General features: G+C 49.0%; 1 protein-coding gene across 3 annotated transcripts; it reads left to right on the top strand.

Annotated features, from left to right (window-relative positions):
• Positions 1-3,181: 3,181 nt before the first annotated feature.
• Positions 3,182-20,040, top strand: SRSF11 (serine and arginine rich splicing factor 11). 3 transcript variants are annotated; one of them, XM_068199028.1, is made up of 14 exons: positions 3,182-3,201; positions 3,371-3,523; positions 8,336-8,469; positions 12,298-12,407; positions 13,585-13,677; positions 14,893-14,942; positions 15,243-15,370; positions 16,396-16,477; positions 16,720-16,851; positions 17,095-17,184; positions 17,719-17,814; positions 18,414-18,552; positions 18,653-19,204; positions 19,417-20,040. In XM_068199028.1, the coding sequence occupies exons 2-13, from the start codon at positions 3,396-3,398 to the stop codon at positions 18,848-18,850; spliced, it is 1,380 nt and encodes a 459-aa protein (XP_068055129.1). In that variant the 5' UTR covers positions 3,182-3,201; positions 3,371-3,395; the 3' UTR covers positions 18,851-19,204; positions 19,417-20,040. The 3 variants fall into 3 exon arrangements, with proteins under 3 accessions (XP_068055129.1, XP_068055130.1, XP_068055131.1); XM_068199029.1 differs by lacking the exon at positions 3,182-3,201 and having other exon boundaries at positions 3,342-3,523; positions 18,656-19,204; XM_068199030.1 differs by lacking the exons at positions 3,182-3,201; positions 3,371-3,523; positions 8,336-8,469 and adding an exon at positions 8,474-12,000.
• Positions 20,041-20,684: the final 644 nt, after the last annotated feature.

Raw genomic sequence — 20,684 nt, 5'->3', positions numbered from 1 at the left:
AGCAGCAAACGGAGCGGCGCTTTCGCATCGGTCTATTGGTTTTGCTACGCTGCAGCCTCCTGGGGGCTGCGGGTGGCTGGGCGCGATGAGCTGCAGGGTGTGTTCCAACCTCAGCAGAATCTCAGGGTGGGTTTGGCTTGGGAGGGATCCCATGGCTGGGCTGGAATGAGAGGATATTCAAAGTCACAATAGCTTGGAAGGTGCGAAGAGTGATGTTCTGAATAATCATACACGAAATATTCCACAGCTCCCACTGTGCCAGGCTGCTCCAAGCCCCAGTGTCCCGCCTGGCCTTGGACACTTGCAGGGATCCTGGGGCAGACGCAGCTTCTCTGTGCCAGGACTTCCCCATTGTGAAAAATGCATACTTTATGATTGGCTTTTCGCAAATATTACAATGAATATTATATGTGTAATGTTAGAAAATTACGCTGTATTAATTCTCTTAAGTAGTGTGTTAAATATAGTTTTAGGTTACAACATAATGTTAAAATAGAAACTCTGCAATATAGGATTTTTTTTACTAGCTCAAGCAAGAGATGACAGAATCAAGAAACTTCGCACAGAGATGGCAGCGACGGGCCCATAAAGAGTTACAGCCTCCTTATCAGAAAAGACAAACATCCTTCCTCCTTCTCTCCATCTCCATGGAACCACCAGGATTAAGAAGTTGACAAAAACCAGAAAAGTTCTTAATTTGCAGGGAATTTATGCACCATGTATGAGATACAGGAACGTGCAACAGGCTGTTGCTTTTAAGGGTTATTCCTTTGCTCACAAGGCAGCTCAGTGCCCAAAAACATCCGGACGTCCGTAATTCTTTGCTTTTTATTGTCTTGTAATTGTCCTAACTCTAAATTTTCATTACTCTAATTGTATTACTATTTTTACAACTATTGTCTTATTATTAAACTTTTAAAATTTTCAAAACCAAGTGCTTGGCAAGTATTTCACACCCACCGTCCCAGGGAAGGATTCCCCCGCAGTGTCCCATCTAAACCAGCGCGTGGAGCCAGCCCCGTGCCTGCAGATCGCACCAGCAGCTCCCAGTGAGCGGAAAATGCTGGCGAAGGAACGCGGTCCCACGCTGGATTGTGGCTCTCCTCGCTCTGAAACAGCACATCTGTGTTTCAGGCACTCCCCTCTGTGAAAAATGCTCCTACGAGTAGTTCCATTGGAATGAAAAGCAGTTAGTGGAGGTTTAAGCACATTAGTCAAGTATGTAATTCGGGAAACTCACCTCAGGCACCTGCTCTTGACTAAGGATATTGGCCTCGTTAGTTTGTTACCAGTGCTCTTTAATCCCTCTCCCCCACCTTTTTTATTTCTCCTCTCTCAGTGGAGGCAGAAACACACAGAAAATACTGGATATTTGAGCTGATTTTTTTTTTTTAAAACGGTGGTGTTTAAAAGTGGGTTTTAAGCGCTTCAGAGGGTGAGTGCTCTGTGCCTCAGGGCGCCTGGTATAAACAGTGTGTCACTTTCATCTCATTCGGTTTCAATGCTGTTGGATAACTTAGTTCCACATGGAGCATTGCTGACAAATCGGGAATTTAAATAAGCTTTGGGCAACTCGGTACAAGATACTGCGAAAAATGCATATTACATGGCTCTACGCAGATATTTACTATATGTATTATGCTAGGTTGGAAAGTTATGCTGTAGTAACATTTTAATAATATAGTAAATGTAGCTTTGTCATTGAAATTAAGCTTTAGTAGTTAAAATAGAAAATATGTGTGTGTGGTATTCTTTTTGCTCAAGAGAAGAAGATAATCAAGAAATTCTTCACACAGAGATAACAATTACAGAAACCCCTAAATCTTCCAGAGGAGAGGAATTTATGGCTTTCCTTATCAACAAAAAACCGAACTTCTCCAAACTCGACTTAGACTTCAAGGCGCCTGGGATTAACAGGAATTCCTCAACAAGTACCGGACGAATTTCTTGTTTTAAATAAAAAATATGCCTATTCATTAAGTGATTTGTGTATGCAACAGGTTACCCCTCTTAAGGAGGGAATTCTTTTTATCGGGGTCCTTCTCCCGCCTCACTTTTGTCCAGAGAGAGGTACCCAGCCCGGGCTGTAACTTTTTGCTGTTATTGTCTCTTTAATTGTCCTAACTCTAATTGTTTAATCTTTATTACTATACTTGTATTAATTTTTTTCCCATTTTATTTTTATTAAACCTTTATAAATTTTAAAAACCAAGTGGTTGGCGTTTATTACAATACGGTGTCTGTGACACTTCATGTGGAAACTGGTATCTGCTAAGGGAATCAGATGTGGTAGAATTTCAGCTTGATTAATAAATAAGGCTTGTTTTATTTACATTCAGGAACATTTATGGGAAACACATTGACACAAAGCAACAAACTCATCAGGAAATAGCGTGATTTGTACTATGTAAACTGCAAATATCTTTTTTTCCCCCCTAGCATTAATGAGAAATTCCCAACCCAACCTTGTACTGCCTGTGATGCCTTTTCCGGGGCTACCTGAAAACAGAGGCCACACTGAGTTAGGGGAAAAAAAACTTGTTACATTTTTGAAAGACCTTCAGGTACCTTTGGAGCATTTAGGCAGATTAAGCCCTTCCAGGGGGTACACCCAAAAACGGACGGGTTTTCATACTTTTATAAGTTCGGTCCATTTGCATACTGGGGTTAATCTCCCAATTACAGCTTCAGCTAATGAAGCCATTTGCCTCAGGTTTGCTCCCCACAACTCACTTTTGTTTCAAATACACATAAGATTCCCACCTCTCTGGCCTGAGGCAGTGAGGAGCCCCTGACTGCCAGGCCTGCAGAGGCATTGCTGCGTCTGCCCAAAAACGGGACAGCAGCGGCTCACACCGAGTACGGAGTTGAGAGTGACGCACTACAGAACTGCAGGACCACAAACACAGGAGCACAGAGAAGCTCCGATCCCGAGGCACCGCCGGGACCGCGTGTTTTGCGAGCGCTTGCCCGGGGCCCGAGGGGCCGAGGGCGGTGCCCCGCCGCCCCCTCAGGTTTCCCGCGCGCGGGCCCGCGCCGGGGCCGGGGAGGGGGCGGGGCGGAGCGCGCCCCGTCCCCGCGCACGCGCCGCCCCCTCCCCGCGCGCGCGGGGCCGCCCTGGCCCCGCCCTGGCCCCGCCCTGGCCCCGCGCGCGCCGGCGCGGCGCGGTGCACTGTGGGACACTGCGGCCCGGGCAGGCTGGTGAGGCGGCGCGCGCGGGGCCGGGCCGGGCCGGGGGGAGCGAACCGGGACCGGGGGGAGCGAACCGGGACCGGGGTGGGGGGAGGGAGCGAACCGCGCCGGGGAGCGGCGGACCGCAGCGCCCCGCCCGCGCCTCACCCGCTCCCCGCCCCCGCTGTGTCTGCTGCAGCACCGGCGGAGCGGGCGGCGGCGCGATGGCCTCCAGCAGCGGCACCGACGTGATCCAGGTCACCAACGTCTCGCCCAGCGCCAGCTCGGAGCAGATGCGGACCCTCTTCGGCTTCCTGGGCAAGATCGAGGAGCTGCGCCTCTTCCCCCCCGAGTGAGTGCGGGCCCGGCCCGGCCCGGCCTCGCCGCCTCCCGCTCCGTTCCTTTCCCCCCCCCCGCGCCCTGCCCGCGGCCCGGCGCCGCCTCCCGCCCGCCCCCGCTCCCGGCGGCTCCCGGCCCGGGCCGCCCCCGCTCCCGGCGGCTCCCGGCCCGGGCCGCCCCCGTTCCCGGCGGCTCCCGGCCCGGGCGGCCCCCGTTCCCGGCGGCTCCCGGCCCGGGCGGCCCCCGTTCCCGGCGGCTCCCGGCCCGGGCCGCCCCCGTTCCCGGCGGCTCCCGGCCCGGGCCGCTCCCGCTCCCGGCGATCGCTCCCGGCCCGGGCCGCCCCCGCTCCCGGCGATCGCTCCCGGCCCGGGCCGCCCCCGCTCCCGGCGATCGCTCCAGGCCCGGGCCGCCCCCGCTGCCGGCGGCTCCCGGACCCGGCCGCCCCCGTTCCCGGCGGCTCCCGGCCCGGGCCGCCCCCGCTCCCGGCGGCTCCCGGCCCGGGCCGCCCCCGCTCCCTGCGATCGCTCCAGGCCCGGGCCGCCCCCGCTCCCTGCGATCGCTCCAGGCCCGGGCCGCCCCCGTTCCCGGCGGCTCCCGGCCCGGGCCGCCCCCGCTCCCGGCGGCTCCCGGCCCGGGCCGCCCCCGCTCCCGGCGATCGCTCCCGGCCCGGGCCGCCCCCGCTCCCGGCGATCGCTCCCGGCCCGGGCCGCCCCCGTTCCCTACGATCGCTCCCGGCCCGGGCCGCCCCCGCTCCCTGCGATCGCTCCCGGCCCGAGCCGCTCCCGCTCCCGGCGATCGCTCCCGGCCCGGCACTCGCTGCGCACCCCGAGAGTCGGTGTTCCCCGCTCGGTCACATCAGTGCGGGGCGTGGAGCGACACGTGCGGCTCCGGTGAAATGCGCGTTTGTCTCCTGAAGTTGTTTGTCCGGGGTTGTGCCCGCTGAGCCTCTGCTGTCTGCGTCACCTCCACACCACCAGAACTTCTAGATGTAGATAAATGCGTTTCGTTACAAAGAAACTTTTGCTAGAAGAGCGGCTTACCCCCAGTCTACAAAAAATACACTTCTATTATTAATCTTCCTTGCAAACAAATCTGAGCTGAGCAGAGAGGAAACCGCTAACAAGTACATATTTGTCAGTTGCGCATCTTGCAAAGAACTCTGTGCAAATTAAAACAAATAATGCACATTTCAGGTGTGTATATAACTGGAAAGAAAGTTTCAGGTACCCCGGCAATTTACAAATAGCCACAAACAAAAAAAGTAAGCCAGTTTTTTTATGTCTTCACTTGCAATTAAGTTCTAATGAACATAAATAGTGCTTTCAGAATCCTTTCTGATGCAATCTAAAGCCTGGGTGTTAGCAGTGCTGATGGTTTCAGTTTGATTGATTTACAGAGCCTGGTGTCATTATATGTTGGTGTTTTGCATATTTATTACGTAAGTTAAAGGTTTTCTTTCTGCCACGTTGAAGATTAATCAATCACTTACTTGTAATACCCAAAATTACTTGGGGTTTTTTTTTATTTATTTTAGGGGAAAAAACTATAGCAGAGCATTTGTTTTTCCTCATTGAGGCTTCCATCCCTGCTAGCACAGACAGTTCCAGAGGGGGTTTCCTTGTTGCCAGCTGGGATAACCGACCTGGCAGGAGCTCACCTGTGGCAGGTGCAGTCCTTTCCTGGCCTGCTCTGAGTTTGAGCGCTTGGGCTCGCTTTTCAGGGAACTTGTTGGAGGTGATTGTGTCTCTGAAACTTTGCAGCTTTAGATACACATTAACTAATCTGTTCGGGGATTGCTGCAGTGCCTTGGTGTCCTTTCCCTTGTGGGAGGAGTTCAGCCCCAGGGGGTTTTCCCTGGGCTGATGGCAGTCTGCTCTGGGTCACTTCAGGGCCCCCATCCACTTTGTCCCAGAGAAAGGGACATTTTCTAATAGTGCCACCTTCTTTTTCTGCTCCTTTTCCCTCAGACTCCAGCTCTTGACTTTTCCCTTCCCATGGTGCCCATCCATTTTTGGAGGGGTAGGGGATATAAATCATAATCTGCGAATTCTCCCCATAATCTGGATTCCTTTCTGGATCATGCTGGGATTCTCCCTCGCCTGTAGTATTTGGGGAACCAATCCTATTTCCTTTGCTCCACCTCCTTGTTTGATCTGTGTCACTCTGACTCTGCTGTAGAACTTCCTTATTCTCCTGCTCTTCCAGATCACGTGTAACTTCCTGAGCCTCTCTCAATTCCTGGTTTTCCCTCTCTCTCCTTATCCACCCCATTTCCCAGTTTATTTAATCCCCAGCTTCCCATTTATTGTACTCCTCAGCCGCATCTTTAATGCACAACCAATTCTGGGACTTCTTCCAATTCTCCTCCTCCTCCTGCTTTTCCCTGACTCCATTGCCTGGTTCTCATCTTTATTATATTCCATAAAACTCCATCCAAACTGGAAAGTGGAGGGAGTGGATGTCTGAGTTTCCTGTATTGCAGCCCCAGGAAATCCTTGTGTGTCCCAGCATTCCAGTGGCTGAGAGACAATTCCTGAATGCTTCAGTCCTGGGTGAATTAGAATAATGATGGATGGTGGCTTTTTTGGGGGAGCTGTTGAGAACATCCAGTTCTTGTTGAATTTCACCCAGCTTGGATTTGAGAGTGAGTGGAAATACCATTTTTAAAAGTGCAATACACAGATGTAAATTAAATGTCAGGCTGCAGAAGCATTGCCTAACACATTTTCAGTTGTTTATTTTAGGTTCATTATTTTGGGAGAAAGCTCAGCTACCCCAGAGCATTCCCAGTGGCTCTCCTGGCTGTAAACAGGATCTGCTGAAGAGTCAATAGGATCTGCTCTGGTTCACATTCCTATGTTATCACTGGCATTTTAAAAATGCCTCAAAATACTGGGCTGCATTTCTGTAATGAATTGTGTAATTTTTATACAGTTTAGTTCAGGAACTCCTTCAGCTCTGCCATCAACCCTTGATTTACTTTCCTTTACAATTTTACTGTGATTTTGTTAAACACCTTCTACTAATGCTTCTTTGGGTTTGTTATTATTATTTTTTATTTATTATTAATTATTACTTACAGGCTAAAAAAGGCACCGTTTTGGCAAGCTGCTGTGATTTCCTGGGCACAAAAGAGCCAACAGATTCAATTTTTTTCTCCCATTTATCACTGCAGTTATTTCCCAATTTATTCAGTCTGCAAGCTGTGGGAGCAAGTGGCTGTTTCTAATTTTAATGTTTCAGAAGCTGCAATGTGCTAGCTCCAATTTAGTTTTCTACACCAGGTGAAGTGTAAGGTAATTGAAGTGTGGTCTGACAGACACTGGGGCAGTTGTGTGTGGTGGGCCCAGTGGGGCTGAAGGTGAGGGAGCTTTTGGCATTTGCAGTGCCCAAAATAGACCCTGGATCTGTCTGCTCGTGTGGGAGCTGTTCCTGAATTCTGACAACCCCCAGTGCTGAAAGGCTTGATCAGCCTCAGCAGCCCAGATCAAACTGCTCTGGAGCTGGCATGCCTTTGAAGTCGGATGTTTTGGAGTTTGGCTGGGAATCCAGGTAGGAAAAGCAGCTTTTGTCAGGATCAGTGATGTTTTCAGAGCTCCCCAGGCTGATCTGGACCTCTGGCCTGGTATAGCAACAAGGGGTTTAGGATTTGCTGCTGCTTCCACTCCCTGCCTGTGCCTTCTGGAGGCAGCTTTTGACGCCTCTGTCCCACAGTTCTGTCTGCAGAAGAATTTTTTTTCTTCCTGTCTTTCGCTTTGTACATCCAATTACAGCAAAATCTGCCCCACTTTCAGGACAGGGGGGCTCTTAAAACCCATCCTGGAGCTTGCCTGGGTTGACTGCACCTGGTTTTTCAGTTTGGTTTGGTTTTAGGGAACTTACAGCTGTAGTTCTAGCATTCTTTCCTGTTATAGAAAGTGGATATTTCTGGGTTGATTTTTTTTCAAAGTGGCTCAAAACTTCTCAGTTTTGGGTTTGTAGGTTGACAGAGAGTTGTTCTGAGCTGGAGCAGGCAGAGGCCTAGCTTGGAGAGAGGTGTGTTTTAGTGTGCTCAGCTTTTCATTCCTGCCTGAGCTCCTTAAATTTCCTTGTGTTTGTTCATCCCTGCTGAAGACAGGCAGGAGCTCAGCACTGGGCATTCCTCACGATGTGGGAGCGGTGTGAAGTTTAGTCTAGAAGCTGGGTTGGAATTGGGTTGATAAATAAAACAAAATCTCAGACTGTTTTGGGTTGGCAGCGACCTTAGAGCTCATCCAGTGCCACCCCTGCCATGGCCGGGACGCCTTCCACTGTCCCAGTCTGCTCCAACCTGGCCTTGGGCACTGCAGGGATCCAGGGGCAGCCGCAGCTTCTGTGGGAATTCTATTCCAGGGCCTCTGCACCCTCCCAGCCAGGAATTCATCCCAATATCCCGTCCATCCCTGCCCTCTGTCAGATCAAAGCCTTCACCCCACACCCTGCCCCTGCATGCCCTTGTCCCGAGTCACAAGGATCCTTTTATCATCACCCTCTTCGTTTCATAGTCTACCTTAATCAGCCATCTGGGGCCTAAAGCAGCGAGTGTGAGACCGCAGGGTTTAACTGAGACAGTTTAACTGGTCACTTTTTCTCTTTTTTTCAGCCAAGTTTTCCTCCCAGCCGGGGCGGAATTTGCATTCGGGTGGCCGCTCGTGGGTTTATTGTGCATAACAGAGCTCACGTGCGGCTCCAAGCGATAGCAGTGCTCACGTGCAGCTCCGAGTGAGGGGGCTAACAGCTGCTGTGATTTTGGGGTGGGTGGGCGTGCTTGCCTGCTGTCCCTGAGTGCTGCCTCTGTCTCTTGCAGTGACTCCCCCTTGCCGGTGTCGTCGCGCGTGTGCTTTGTAAAGTTCCACGACCCCGACTCGGCCGTGGTGGCCCAGCACCTGACAAACACTGTGTTCGTTGACAGAGCCCTCATAGTCGTTCCCTATGCTGAAGGTTTGTAACTTGTTTGATGTTCTATGGGGCCACCCTTGGGTGGTGGCTGGTTCCTGTCTAGTGCACAGAATTTAACAGTAGTCCTATGTCAAACACATCAGAGATTGCCATTCTGAAACCCTTGGTATATTGCCTTTGGCGCCTGGATTTGGTCAGTTTGCTTCCATAGTGACACCAAATCTAAGTGGAAAGTTTTGTGTGTCTTAAAGTGTAGAATAAGAACATTTTAGGCAGAATTCTATGCAAATTTTGCTCTGTGTCAGTCTCAATGAGACATTTTCCCAAACAGATTGTAATGCAAACAGGTCAATATTTTAAGGCAACTTTACCTTAATAATTGTTTGCCACTTTCACTCTCTTCATGAGAACGGTTTCTCCCTCCCTCAGAGTGCATGGGAGAGGAATGAGCATTCCTTTGGGACATGCTGCCGCTGCATTTATTTGGGAACATCCCCAAAAAAAGGCCCTCACTCTCCTTGTGGAGTCCAGTATACCAAGGGTTTGAATAATTACGGTTTAATTCAAAAGTGACAACTTCCAAGAGGTGCCACATGGGCACTGGTCCTAGTTTTTAATTCCAAGTTTTCTTGTTCATCCTTGATATATTTAATAGAATTTCACTAAATAATAAACTCTTCTCTCTGTTATTTGTGTGTGTGATTTTTGTAGTGGAGAAGGCAAATGCAAAGCCCTTCCAGATGACTGAAAAACAGTGGGTCCTCTGCAGCTACAGGGGATTCTAGCCATTAACTAAAGGCCAGCAAGCACTCAAGTCCCCAAGTGTTTTCCTGGTGTAACCACTTGTTAACTACATTTTCTCTTCTTCTTTTTATTTTTACATTTTAGGGTGTTACAGTAATTTGAAAGGCAATGAGCAGGGTTTTTGGAACTTACCTTAAAAGCAAAGTGCTGAGAAGACACCTCTTCTTACAGAAGTCTTATTAAACTCTTCTAGACTTGCTTTAGAAGTAACTGATTTCCATTGTACTTGTTCATTTCTTGGTTTACTTCTGGGAAAGGTTGAATTGAATAAAATCTTGCAGATTAAGTCATACTACAGTGCTAAATTTGGTACATGGCCTGGGGTCACACCTGTAATCTGTCATGCTGGAGCTGTCTCTTGAGGCCTGGGGAGCTGTCTTATCTTATCTTTGTATTCCTTAAGCTTAAAAGATACAAAACTTCAACTTAAAAGATGTCCAGCCTAATTCCTGGAGTGTAGGAATGTGCAGTGTGGCCTCTGAGTGAGCCCTGCTGCTTCCTGAGGGCACAGAGCCCCTTCTGCAATGGAGTTACTGCTCCTCTGCCACTGCTAGAGAACAGCAGAGCTGAGAGGCTTCTTGGCCCTGTGTGGGTGTTCAACACAGCACCAGTCCAGTGAGATGGTGCTGGAATATTCTCCAAGGCCCATGGGGATAATGCCAGTGTTTAACTCTTCCTACAAGGATAAACCCACTTTTCTCTTTGTCCACTGTGGATAAACCTGGCACATAGAGAAACCTGCCCAGCAGCTGGGCTTCAGAAAATCCAATTATTCAAGTAGAATATTTTCCTGGGCCTGTTAGGAGTCACTCCTGGGCTGTACCTTATGTTGTCTAACAGTTCAGAATTTAATGGCCTTGGCACATCACAAGAGAGATGTTCAGCCAATAAAGTATTGCCCCTGGGTTGATTATCCCATACTTCTGTCCCTGTGCTGGAGTACAGTTTTCCCCCAAAATTCAGCCTGCCAGGGTCCCAATTCAACCAGGAGCAGCATTTCCCCAACCCACAGTGCCACTGCTGATGTGCTTAAAGCCAGGCCTGTGCTGAATGGGGCCCTCCTCTCTGATTTCTGCTGTGCTAATGAATCTGTGTGATTACTGCCTGTCACTAAAGCAAATGTTTATTATCTGTTTAGTGCAATAATTCCCCCCCCATCCCAAGTTTTAGCTCACACAGACACTTTGGTGTTGGCTGTTGCTTTGTGTTATAGAACTATACACAAAGGCTACGGTAAGGTTTAGTATTTGTCATTTTCTCTGGGCTAATTCCTGGATTTGGAAGGAACTCTTAAGATTAAAGATGGCTGGGGCGGGTGTCTAGGTTCTTTGGTTAATGTTTGTTTCTTTTGTCTGTTTCTTTTTCTTTCATTTCTACACATTCATGCAGTATTTCATGGTTCTAACAAAGCAGCAGTAAAAAAAGCTCTTGAAGCATGAAAATTAACTGGTGAGGGGCCTCATTGCTTTTTTTAAATTGTAGTTTATTTAAATACTTTTTAAAGAAACAATTAGAGGATCAGATGCATGATTTTTTTTAATGGATGCAGATCTTCTGTGAGGTGTCTCGAGCTAACTGAGGATTTGTATTTGGATGCCAGAAATGTTGTAGTTGCACTAATTTGAAATGTTTAGCTGTAATTGATAAATATCCTCTTGAGACATAATTTTGCATGCCAAATGACCCCATAATCTCTCTGTAGGTATGTTGATATATTTATGCATTCCTGCCCTTTGCCTCCATGACCTTTTTCCCCTGTCCCTCCATAACTTTGGGTATCTAAAGTGCTGCCAGCTCAGTGCCACGAGCCAGATATCAGTGCTGTGTATTGTACATTTGTGTAGATTATCGGCACTTCTCAGTATAGGTGGGAGGAACCATTACCTTTATTTAACAGTGGTTTTTCTTTTTTGTTGTTGTGTTTTACAGTTCTTTTCCCTGGTTCAGCCTGAACTATATACCAGGCCCTGCTGAAAATACCACCCAACAGTTTTCTTCTGCAGCTTATCCAGTTTCTCTTAAGTGCCCTGTACATATTGTATGTTTTATGATGAGATGCAGTTTCTTAATATGTATTACAGAAACACTACTGGTATTTGCAACTATATAGTAAAATTGTTTTATTGAACTCTCATTTTGGGGGCTTGGGCACATTAACAAATTAATCCATCTGTATAGGGCTTTTGCTGTTGGATAGAGTAAAACTCCCTCCACAACTGTTTGCTAGTAGGGCCCTGAGCACTCTGTGTGCAGAGCAGGCAGTGCAGTCACCCCTGGGCTTAGCTGGCTGCAAGACTCTGGGCCACGAGTCCCCTGTGCCACGGCAGGTGGCAGCAGCATTGTTGGTGCTCTAAGCTGGCACATATTGGAACAAAAGCATTTTACTGCACAGGTAAGGAATGTGCCAGCATCCCTGTGTGTATCCCAGCCACAGACACACCCCCAGCATTCCCGGAGAGCCGCAGGGACCGCATTCCATGTGACACGTCAGCAAAAGCCCTACCCAAAACACCCATCCCTTCTCTTTAAGTTTGCCAAAATTTGTATGGTAGGTGTAAAAGAAAACATAGTGAACTGTACCATATTATTAACCCCTAAATCCAACTTTTTTTGTCTTGTGTATCTTGATTTTTCTGTGTGCTTTGTAGTGAAGCAGCCGACACGAGTCGTTGTTCATAAAACAGCTTTTGAAAGTTGAGAGCACTCTCACCCCTGGAGAACCGACTGTGCTTGCTTACGTTTGGTTCATGACTTAAAAATCGAGTACAGGTGATGAAACCTTGGCAGTGTTAACAACAAAGTAGTGTGTATTGTGCTATTTTTTTTGCTCTAGAAACTTAACCTTTTGTAGAGAAAAAGGAACAGTCAAATTGTCACCCATTGAAGTTGCATTCTGACAAAAAAAGTTAATGCTAAATATTAATAGCCATCAAGCTTTGTATTTTAGCCAACATAAGTACTTTCAACAAACTCAGGTGGTGTATCAGGGAGACTTTGCTGGGTGTATTTGTGTATTTGGTGCCTCTGGGCTGGGATGCTCTCTAATGCCAGGCTGTTTCCCTGCAGGAGTCATTCCTGATGAGACTAAGGCTTTGTCTCTCTTGGCACCAGCTAATGCCGTGGCAGGGCTGCTGCCCGGGGGTGGCCTGCTGCCCACTCCCAACCCTCTGTCTCAGGTAGGCTGGGGATCCCCTGGGTGTCTTCTGCTGCATTCCCACTTCATTCCTGCTCTTTCTTTCAGGACTGATGTGTTGATTCCAATTCCTAGAGTGGTTTATCGACCCTGGTGGATTGGGAGAGCTCTGATGTGAATGGGGGCACGACAGTGACAAGTTGTTAGATGGAAAATCCTTATTTCCCTATTTCCTGGTTTCTCAGGGCCCTGTTTGTGCCTCTCACCCACTGTACTTTACAGATGTGACAAGCAGTAGAGGTCTCACAGATTTTAAATTCCTCAAGTCCAAGGAGTTGCCACACTGTGAAATTCCCTTCATTAATCCTCCAGCTGAGGGGCAAATTGGAGCCTGGTTGTGTGAAGCCACAGGAATTCATGTGGAAGATGAACAGTGAGAATTGCACATCGTGGGAGAAGCTGGAGTCACTGCTCAGCTCTTAACAGGGCACAGAAACGAAGTACAGGAGGCAAATTAGTCATAATAAAGCCTCATCAATCCTGCACTTCTCAAACCCACCTCAGCTCCTGCTTAGCTGAAGGACCCCCTGGCCATGGAGCTGCTCAGGAGGGAAGAGCCTAAATTTAACCTTTGAAACCCAGGGAAGGGGGTTGGAAGGACCAAATACAACCCAAAAGATGTCACTCACTAAAAAAACTGTGCATATGAATCCTGGAAGTGGTTGTTGAGCCACCTGAGTTGCAGCTGTGTCTCTGGAGCCCAGGCTGCTCCCAGCCCCTCTGGTGGGATGTGTTCAACACATCCATTTTAGGGGACTGTGCTGCACAGCCAGGGTTTCAAGCACATCTTGGCAGTGTGTGTTGGGTTTGGGTGTCTGTCTCAGTCATCTCATTTGAAATGGCCCAAAATGAGCTGCTATAGGGAGCCTTCTGCTCTCCCAGTAGCTTTTTAACCAAATTAGAGACATTTACAGGGATGCAATATTGTTAAATTGCCTTTCAACGTAAACCATGGCCATCTCAACCCTAAAATGAATTAGAAATGGGGCAATAGCCTCAAAAACTTGAAATGAATTTCCATTTTAGCACTGAAACAGAACTTCATTTTCAACTATCCCTTCGATTTGCTGGAATGCTTTACTCCTTCACCTTGATTTCCCCTGCCCAGTGATGTCCCTGACTGATTTTTGTCACTGCCCTAACTGCTGTCTCTGCCACAGATTGGTGCTGTCCCTTTAGCTGCTTTAGGAGCTCCTGCTCTCGACCCTGCCCTTGCTGCTCTTGGGCTTCCTGGAGCAAACCTGAACTCCCAGGTACGTCCTCATTCCAAAATATCCTTTATTGCCCCCCTCTTTCCTGCTCTAAGAGTGGTTTTCATTCGTATCGCTTCACAGCCACTGCCTGGGAGCTCCAGGGATTGGTTTCTGCTTGGAATAAAAAATACCTGCTTGAATATCAAATTAAATGTTGGAAGGGGCCAAGGAATAATTTGGGAATAGCAATGAAGTATTTCAAATGTGTGTCATTATCGGGCCAGGAACCTGCCTTGTTCTTCAAGTAAAAAATAGTTTGACTTTCTAATTTTGTAGGAGTCAAAAATTTGAGGAAACTTCATTAGGTTGTTACAGCTGAACAAAAAAGGCTTTTAAGTACTGTAACATTTAGTATATTTATATCAATAAAAATATATCTGTATAGATAAAATATTTAAGAGGTAAGAACCAAATACACTTTCACAGCAGCAAGAAGCATCAATAATTTAATGCATTGCTAGTGCCATCATTGAATTTTTTTAATGTGTTCCCATGTGGAAGAACAAGCAAATGATGGTGAAAATTAAAAAACAAATGAAAAAAAAATTAAATGCAAATTAGAAAAATGTAAATTTGGAGTAATGGAGGACTTTGTACATTAAACCATCAGATTGTAACCAACATTTCAAAAATGAAACTCGGGGTTCATTGTAAAAAACGAGTGAGGATTAAACATTTTCTTCTTAAAACCCCATTGGTGCAGGAAATGACTGATCATCATAATACCTGGATTATCCTAAGAGCTGTAAAATACATTTTTTCATGGAATATTTAAATGTTTATAAGTTGGCATTGAGGTCTTCAGTGGACAGACAGCTTAGAGAGGGCTCTGTTCTCTTGCAGTGACAGAAATAACCTGGGCACAAAAAGTTACTAGTGCATAATGATGGATACAGCACACCCCAGCAGTGTATTTTTATCTGTTGGTATTTTTATCCGTTTGTAGTTTTATCCATTTGTGGTTTTATCCCTGATCCTGCCCAGGCAGGGCTGGCTTTGGCTGCTGTGGGAAATAAATCCCCTGAGCCCCGGTGTGGGCTGTTCACACCCTCCCAGCAGCCCCAGTCACACCAGCCCAGTGTGGCCTTTCCTCTTTGCTGGGGGGTGTTCTGCTCTGGTTTTCCAGCTGGGAAAACTTCGGGGGACATCCCAAGGAAGGTTCTCTGGAGCTCTCACATCTCCCAGCCTGGTTCTAACTCTGTTTTTCCCTCACAGTCTCTTGCAGCAGATCAGCTCCTAAAACTGATGAGCACAGTGGATCCAAAGTAAGCACCAGTGTTCCCAATCCCTTGTACTGCAGTGCTGGGGGATTCCATGGGAATATCCATGGGGATTCGGTGCCCAGTCCCTGTCCTGCTGGAGCTGATGCCAGCTTGGAAGGGCCTTGGAGCACCCTGGGCTAGGGAAGGTTCCCTGCCCATGGCAGGGATGAGATGGGCTTGATGCCCCTCCAAACCAAAACCATCCCAGGATTCCCCGAGCCTGTGAACTGGCTGGGTCTGACAATGCAGAGCTGTACCCCTTGCATTCCTGAGTCCTGAACTTTGGAATTTTGTGTTGCCCAGGTTGAACCATGTGGCTGCAGGTCTCGTGTCCCCCAGCCTGAAATCAGATACCTCCAGCAAAGAAATAGAGGAGGCCATGAAGAGAGTCCGAGAAGCACAGTCCTTAATTTCTGCTGCTATAGAGCCAGGTAATTCCAGCCTGGAATGAGCCATTCCAGCCAGCATGGGGCTTGGACACAGCACCTGATCTAAACTGATGGGTTTGTTCTAATCAATCTGATAGGGTTTGATTCACAAACTGATGGTCTGCAGAGCCCTGCCTTAATGCCTGTGGTCTGTAGGGAATCCCTTTATTAGGTTTTTAGTCATCCTGCAGTGGGTGCTCCATGTGTTTTGCAGAAATGGGCTGGAATTAATCCCTTGATTTTCCCAAAATTCACTGGTTTGAAGGCTGTAAAACACCCAGGCTTCCCCGAGGGAAGTTCCTGCTGCTGTCTCATATTCCAAGGGAACATGGATTTCCTGGCCTCACCACTTGGCACCCTGCTGATGCTGCTCAGGGATGCTTTCCTTTATCTTCATTCCTAATCTGGGCAGGTTTGTAAATAATTCTCTTTATTGGAGCTTCTTTCAGCATGTTTGATTTTAGAACAAGCTCCAGCAGCTCTCTCACAAATGTCAGAGCCACCAAATCTGGGAGGCAGAAACCTGAACATGAACATACAGAATATTCATCAGTTCTGCAGCCTCCTGATGATTTCTAGGAAAGAACAGAGCTCCTGTTCTTGCTTAGCTTGAGGCTTTTTTGTGGGAAATTCAGAACAATCACTTGACAGGTTCTTCAGCCCCTCAGGGAATGGCAGATTCTGGGATTTTCACATGATTTTCCATTGCCCTGCAGCCATCAGCTTTTCACTGACTTTAGACTTTTTTCTGAATTTTGACTTCTCCAGTTTTGCATAAAAATTGCATTATTTTAATTTGCATTATTTTAATTGCAAAATAATTTGCATTATTTTGTGTCACAAACATGTCCCTGTCCTCTGGTTGTTCTTTTTGTCTTTTTGTGAAGAAAATTATAGATGAGCCTTCATTTCAAATAGCAAGATCACATTGATTTACATCAATTACATGAAGCTCCAGGTCCTTTCCTTCAGAAAATCTTTCTGAGTATTAAAACAAAACATTGGATTTTCTGCTTTTCCCTTTTCAGACAAAAAAGATGAAAAACGAAGACATTCGAGGTCGAGGTCGCGCTCGAGGAGGAGGAGGACACCTTCCTCATCCAGACACAGGTGACTGAGCAATTCCTTAGAAACACCTCCCACGGCTGGAACAATTCCTGCAAAAATCATTCTTGGGAAGAGTCTTGGGTTTGCTTTAGGGCTCCGAAGCTTTATTGACATTTCAGCGTGCAGAGCTCCTGTGGATGGAGGCTTTTGTTGGGTTTTTGGGGGTTTCCTTGTCCCGAGCAGCTGGGCTGGGAGCAGTCCCAGGATGTCCCTCCTGTGACTCCATGTTGGTGTGTCCCTGGCAGACGCTCCAGGAGCAGATCAAGGAGAAGGTCCCATTCCAAATCCAGAAGCAGGAGGCGATCCAAAAGTCCGAGGAGAAGGAGATCTCACTCCAGAGAGAGGAGCAGGAGGTCTCGGAGCACATCCAAAACCAGGTAATGGCTCCAGGGAGCCCAGTCCTGAGCAGGGCAGGGACTGTCCCCGTGCTGGCACTGCTGGGTCCCCCCAGGGCTGTGTCCAGCTCTGGGCCCTCAGTTCAGGGAGGACACGGAGGGGCTGGAGCACCTGGAGGGGCTCAGCCTGGGGAGCCACCCCTGTCCCTCCCAGCTCTGCATCCCTTTCCCAGATTAGGAAGTGCTGTTTGAAAGTGACTTAAACTTTCTCTCTTCTACTAAAAGGGATAAAAAGAAGGAAGAGAAAGAAAAGAAACGTTCTAAAACGCCCCCCAAAAGCTACAGCACAACCAGAAGATCCAGAAGCACAAGCAGGTACAGAAATGGGATTTTCCTTGCTCTTTGTGCCCAGCAGGATTTTGATACACTTCAGTATTAAATAGAAAAAAATGTTCTTGTGATAGAACAGCTGGTCTGTGGAAGGTGTCCCTGCCCATGGAAGGAGCTGGGCTTTGAGGTCCCTTCCAACCCAAACTATGCCTGGATCCCATTGGAGCATAATTCCAATGAGGATGTGTCTGGTACAGGCACAGCAGCACCTCTGCCACCTATGTCTGTAAGATATTTGCATTTTCCTGCAGTGTTTGAGGTAAATTCTTTGGGTTTAGAACAATTTCTCCTTGCTCTGTGTCAGAATTTGATGCTCCAGGGTCACTGCCAAGCTCTTCCTGATTTAGGGAATAAATCCAGGCAAAAGTGTTTCATGTTTTTAAAAAAACTTCCAAATTCAATTTGCAGTTTTACCAACTCTTAAGTACCCTGTGAGCATGGCTAGGGTTGGAGTTAGGGTTGCATTTGTAGCTCTAAAAAATAAACAGAAATTTCCAAAGCTCCTGTGTCTCCCTGCAGAGAACGGCGGCGCCGGCGGAGCCGGAGCGGGACACGGTCCCCGAAAAAGCCCAGGTCTCCCAAACGGAAAATGTCCCGGTCCCCGTCACCCAGAAGGTCAGGGAAACACTTGGCTGGGAAGAATGGTGTTGGGGTGGGAAGTTCCCAAATTGTGCCCTCCAGGGAGGCTCCCGGGGGATTCTGTGTGGGGGGAATCTTTGCTGCTTTTGTGGAGCTGCTCTGGGCTGGGAGCTCCAAGGGTCAGGAGGGTTCCATGGGTGGCAGGAGTAGGACGTGCCACAGTTGTCAGCCCCTTTGGCTCTGCACAGTAGGAATCGGCTGATTTTGGGTGGCCTGGGGGTTTTGTGACCCTGTGCCAGCATGGGGGACTCGAGGTGCTCCTCTGTAAAACACTGGAGCATCGCTGTTCTTGCTGTCCAGGATTTGGACTCCGTAATCCCTGTGGGGCCCTTCAGCTCAGGAGATTCCATGGTTCTGTTTGCCACAGCATTGCTCAGTGTTGGCTTTCCGGTGTTGTCCTTGAGCCAGAGCTAAGAAGTTGGGATTTTGGGTATTTCCTGAAAGCAGAGCCTGTTCCCTACTTGCACTCTGCCATTTTCCTTTGGGTTTGCTGTGGGTAACGCTCTGGACACAGTTCCAGCCATGGAATGGGGTGACAGTGATGGGCCTCATCCTCTTCCTGCTGATCCTCATAGGCATAAAAAGGAAAAGAAGAAGGATAAAGACAAGGAGAGGAGCAGAGACGAGAGGGAGCGGTCAACGAGCAAGAAAAAGAAGAGCAAAGACAAGGAGAAGGATCGCGACCGGAAATCCGAGAGCGACAAGGATGTGAAAGTATGTTCCAAAAAGCCCTGGAGCTGCTCCCAGCCCTTGCCCACATCCCCCCCGCCCCGGCCCACAGGGAAGTGCTAACGTGTCCTTTTCCCTGGCAAAGCAGGTCACAAGGGACTACGACGAGGAGGAACAGGGCTACGACAGCGAGAAGGAGAAGAAGGAGGAGAAGAAAGTGGCGGATGCTCCCTCCCCCAAAGGGAAGGAGCCCGGAGCCGAGAAGGGCAGCGGGGATCCGGGCAGGGAATCCAAGGTGAATGGGGACGACCACCACGAGGAGGACATGGACATGAGCGACTGAGCCCGCCCACAGCCCCTCCAGTGTGATCCTTTATGCTGTACTTGTTAATCCTCAACCTAGATGTTTCCAGCTCCGAGATCTCCATGGTCTGTCCATCCCGATACTAACTCACACCCAAAGCTTGAGACAGGGATCCCCTGCTCCAGGGGCCCGGCTGGGGCCGGGCCAGGCCACAGCTCCCTCCCACAGCACCCCTCCTCCCTCCCTCCCTCCCTGCTTCCCTCCCTCCGGAGCGTCCTGGGCTGAGCCAGCAGGGCCCAGCAGTGTGGCAGTGTCCCAGGAGTGTGGGGAGTGTGGCACAGCCCTCCTGTCCTGTGGGAATGCCCCGGGAGTGTGGTACAGCCCTCCTGTCCTGTGGGAATGCCCCGGGAGTGTGGCACAGCCCTCCTGTCCTGTGGGAATGCCCCGGGAGTGTGGCACAGCCCTCCTGTCCTGTGGGAATGCCCCGGGAGTGTGGCACAGCCCTCCTGTCCTGTGGGAATGCCCCGGGAGTGTGGCACAGCCCTCCTGTCCTGTGGGAATGCCCCGGGAGTGTGGCACAGCCCTCCTGTCCTGCAGCCTCCGAGGCACTGCCGGGGGCCTGCCGGACGCTCCGGAGTTGGCCTTGGATCGCACCAGCTCTTTGTGCTCTTGGCTTTAGTTCTGGTTTCAAGCCATGTGCTGGGCTTGGTTAGGTTTGGTTTCCCGTTGGGTTTTGGTTGGCTTTGCCCAGGGTGCTGTGCCCTGACCTTCCTGAGGGCTCTCTCTCTCCAACGTCCCAGGGAGAGCTGGAACCATCTGAGCTTGGGAAGGGGAATCCTGGCTGTGCCCAGTGAGGGAGGGTTGGGGGAGCAGCCTCACCCAGGGCTGGGGGCTCAGGAGCTCACCCGCTGCAGCAGGGAGTGCATTTTAAAATGACCTTGGTCTGTTTTTAAAGCAAGTCCATTGATAATGTACTTTTTACTTGATCTCAAGTTGTACAAACAGATGAATTTGTGTTCCTGTCCCGGCCGTTCTCTCCCTCCCGCACTCGGTGATCCCATGGTATTTGCAGAGTAGTTACCCAAAGCTGTTCCTTAGTTCCAGCAGATCCAGAGCTTTTACTTTTGTGCAGGTAAAGAGACAAAAGTAGCCGACAGTCTGTGCCATGTCGATGTACAGTTTCGGAAAATGTTTTACAAAACTTTGATAATAAAACCCTGAAACTTCAACTCCTCTTCCTAGAAAACTGCTGGGTTTTATTTCCACCTCTGGCTGCGCCGAACTTTACCTCATTCCTTACAGGGGACTTTTCCATCTCCCTGTTACAGTGAAGAAGGAATGATTTTACTTTTTGGGGGGGAAATGGGCTGAAATGGGAATGTGGAGGTTTGTGGGACTGCTGAGGGGCACCTGGGAGTGCTGGTGGATGAAAAGTAAGAGAAGGCTCTGGGGAGATCCTGCCTGGCAGGGAGCAGTTGGAGCAAGCTCAGGGCCACAGCTGCAGTTAGAAAAATCTTTAACTGGCAGTGGCTGGAGCCCTTCCTGGAAGTTTTCCTGCCCCTTTAGAAACAGGAGATTTTCCATCAGCAGATCTGTACCTACAGAGGGAGGCCCTGATCCCTGGGGGCAGGAGAGCAAGGCTGTTTAAAAACTAAAAACCCCAAACCCCAGAAAAAGCTCCCAGCCCTCCCTCAAAAAACCAAAAACCCAAACCCAGAAGAACCCATCCAGGGTTCAGCCTCTATCCAGACCGAAATCTCTGGAAGGACTGAAGAGAGTTCAGTGAACTTCAGGCTCCTTTTCCCCCCTCCCTCCCGGGCAGCTGTTCCCAACCTGCTCCCTCAGCTCCAGGTGAGGCCAGGAACTGCTCCCT

Source organism: Anomalospiza imberbis, chromosome 9 (genome assembly GCF_031753505.1).
Source record: "Anomalospiza imberbis isolate Cuckoo-Finch-1a 21T00152 chromosome 9, ASM3175350v1, whole genome shotgun sequence".
NCBI classification, from domain to species: Eukaryota; Metazoa; Chordata; class Aves; order Passeriformes; family Viduidae; genus Anomalospiza; species Anomalospiza imberbis.
Note: the sequence above shows the minus strand (reverse complement) of the source record. Positions and strands in the feature narration are given on the sequence as shown.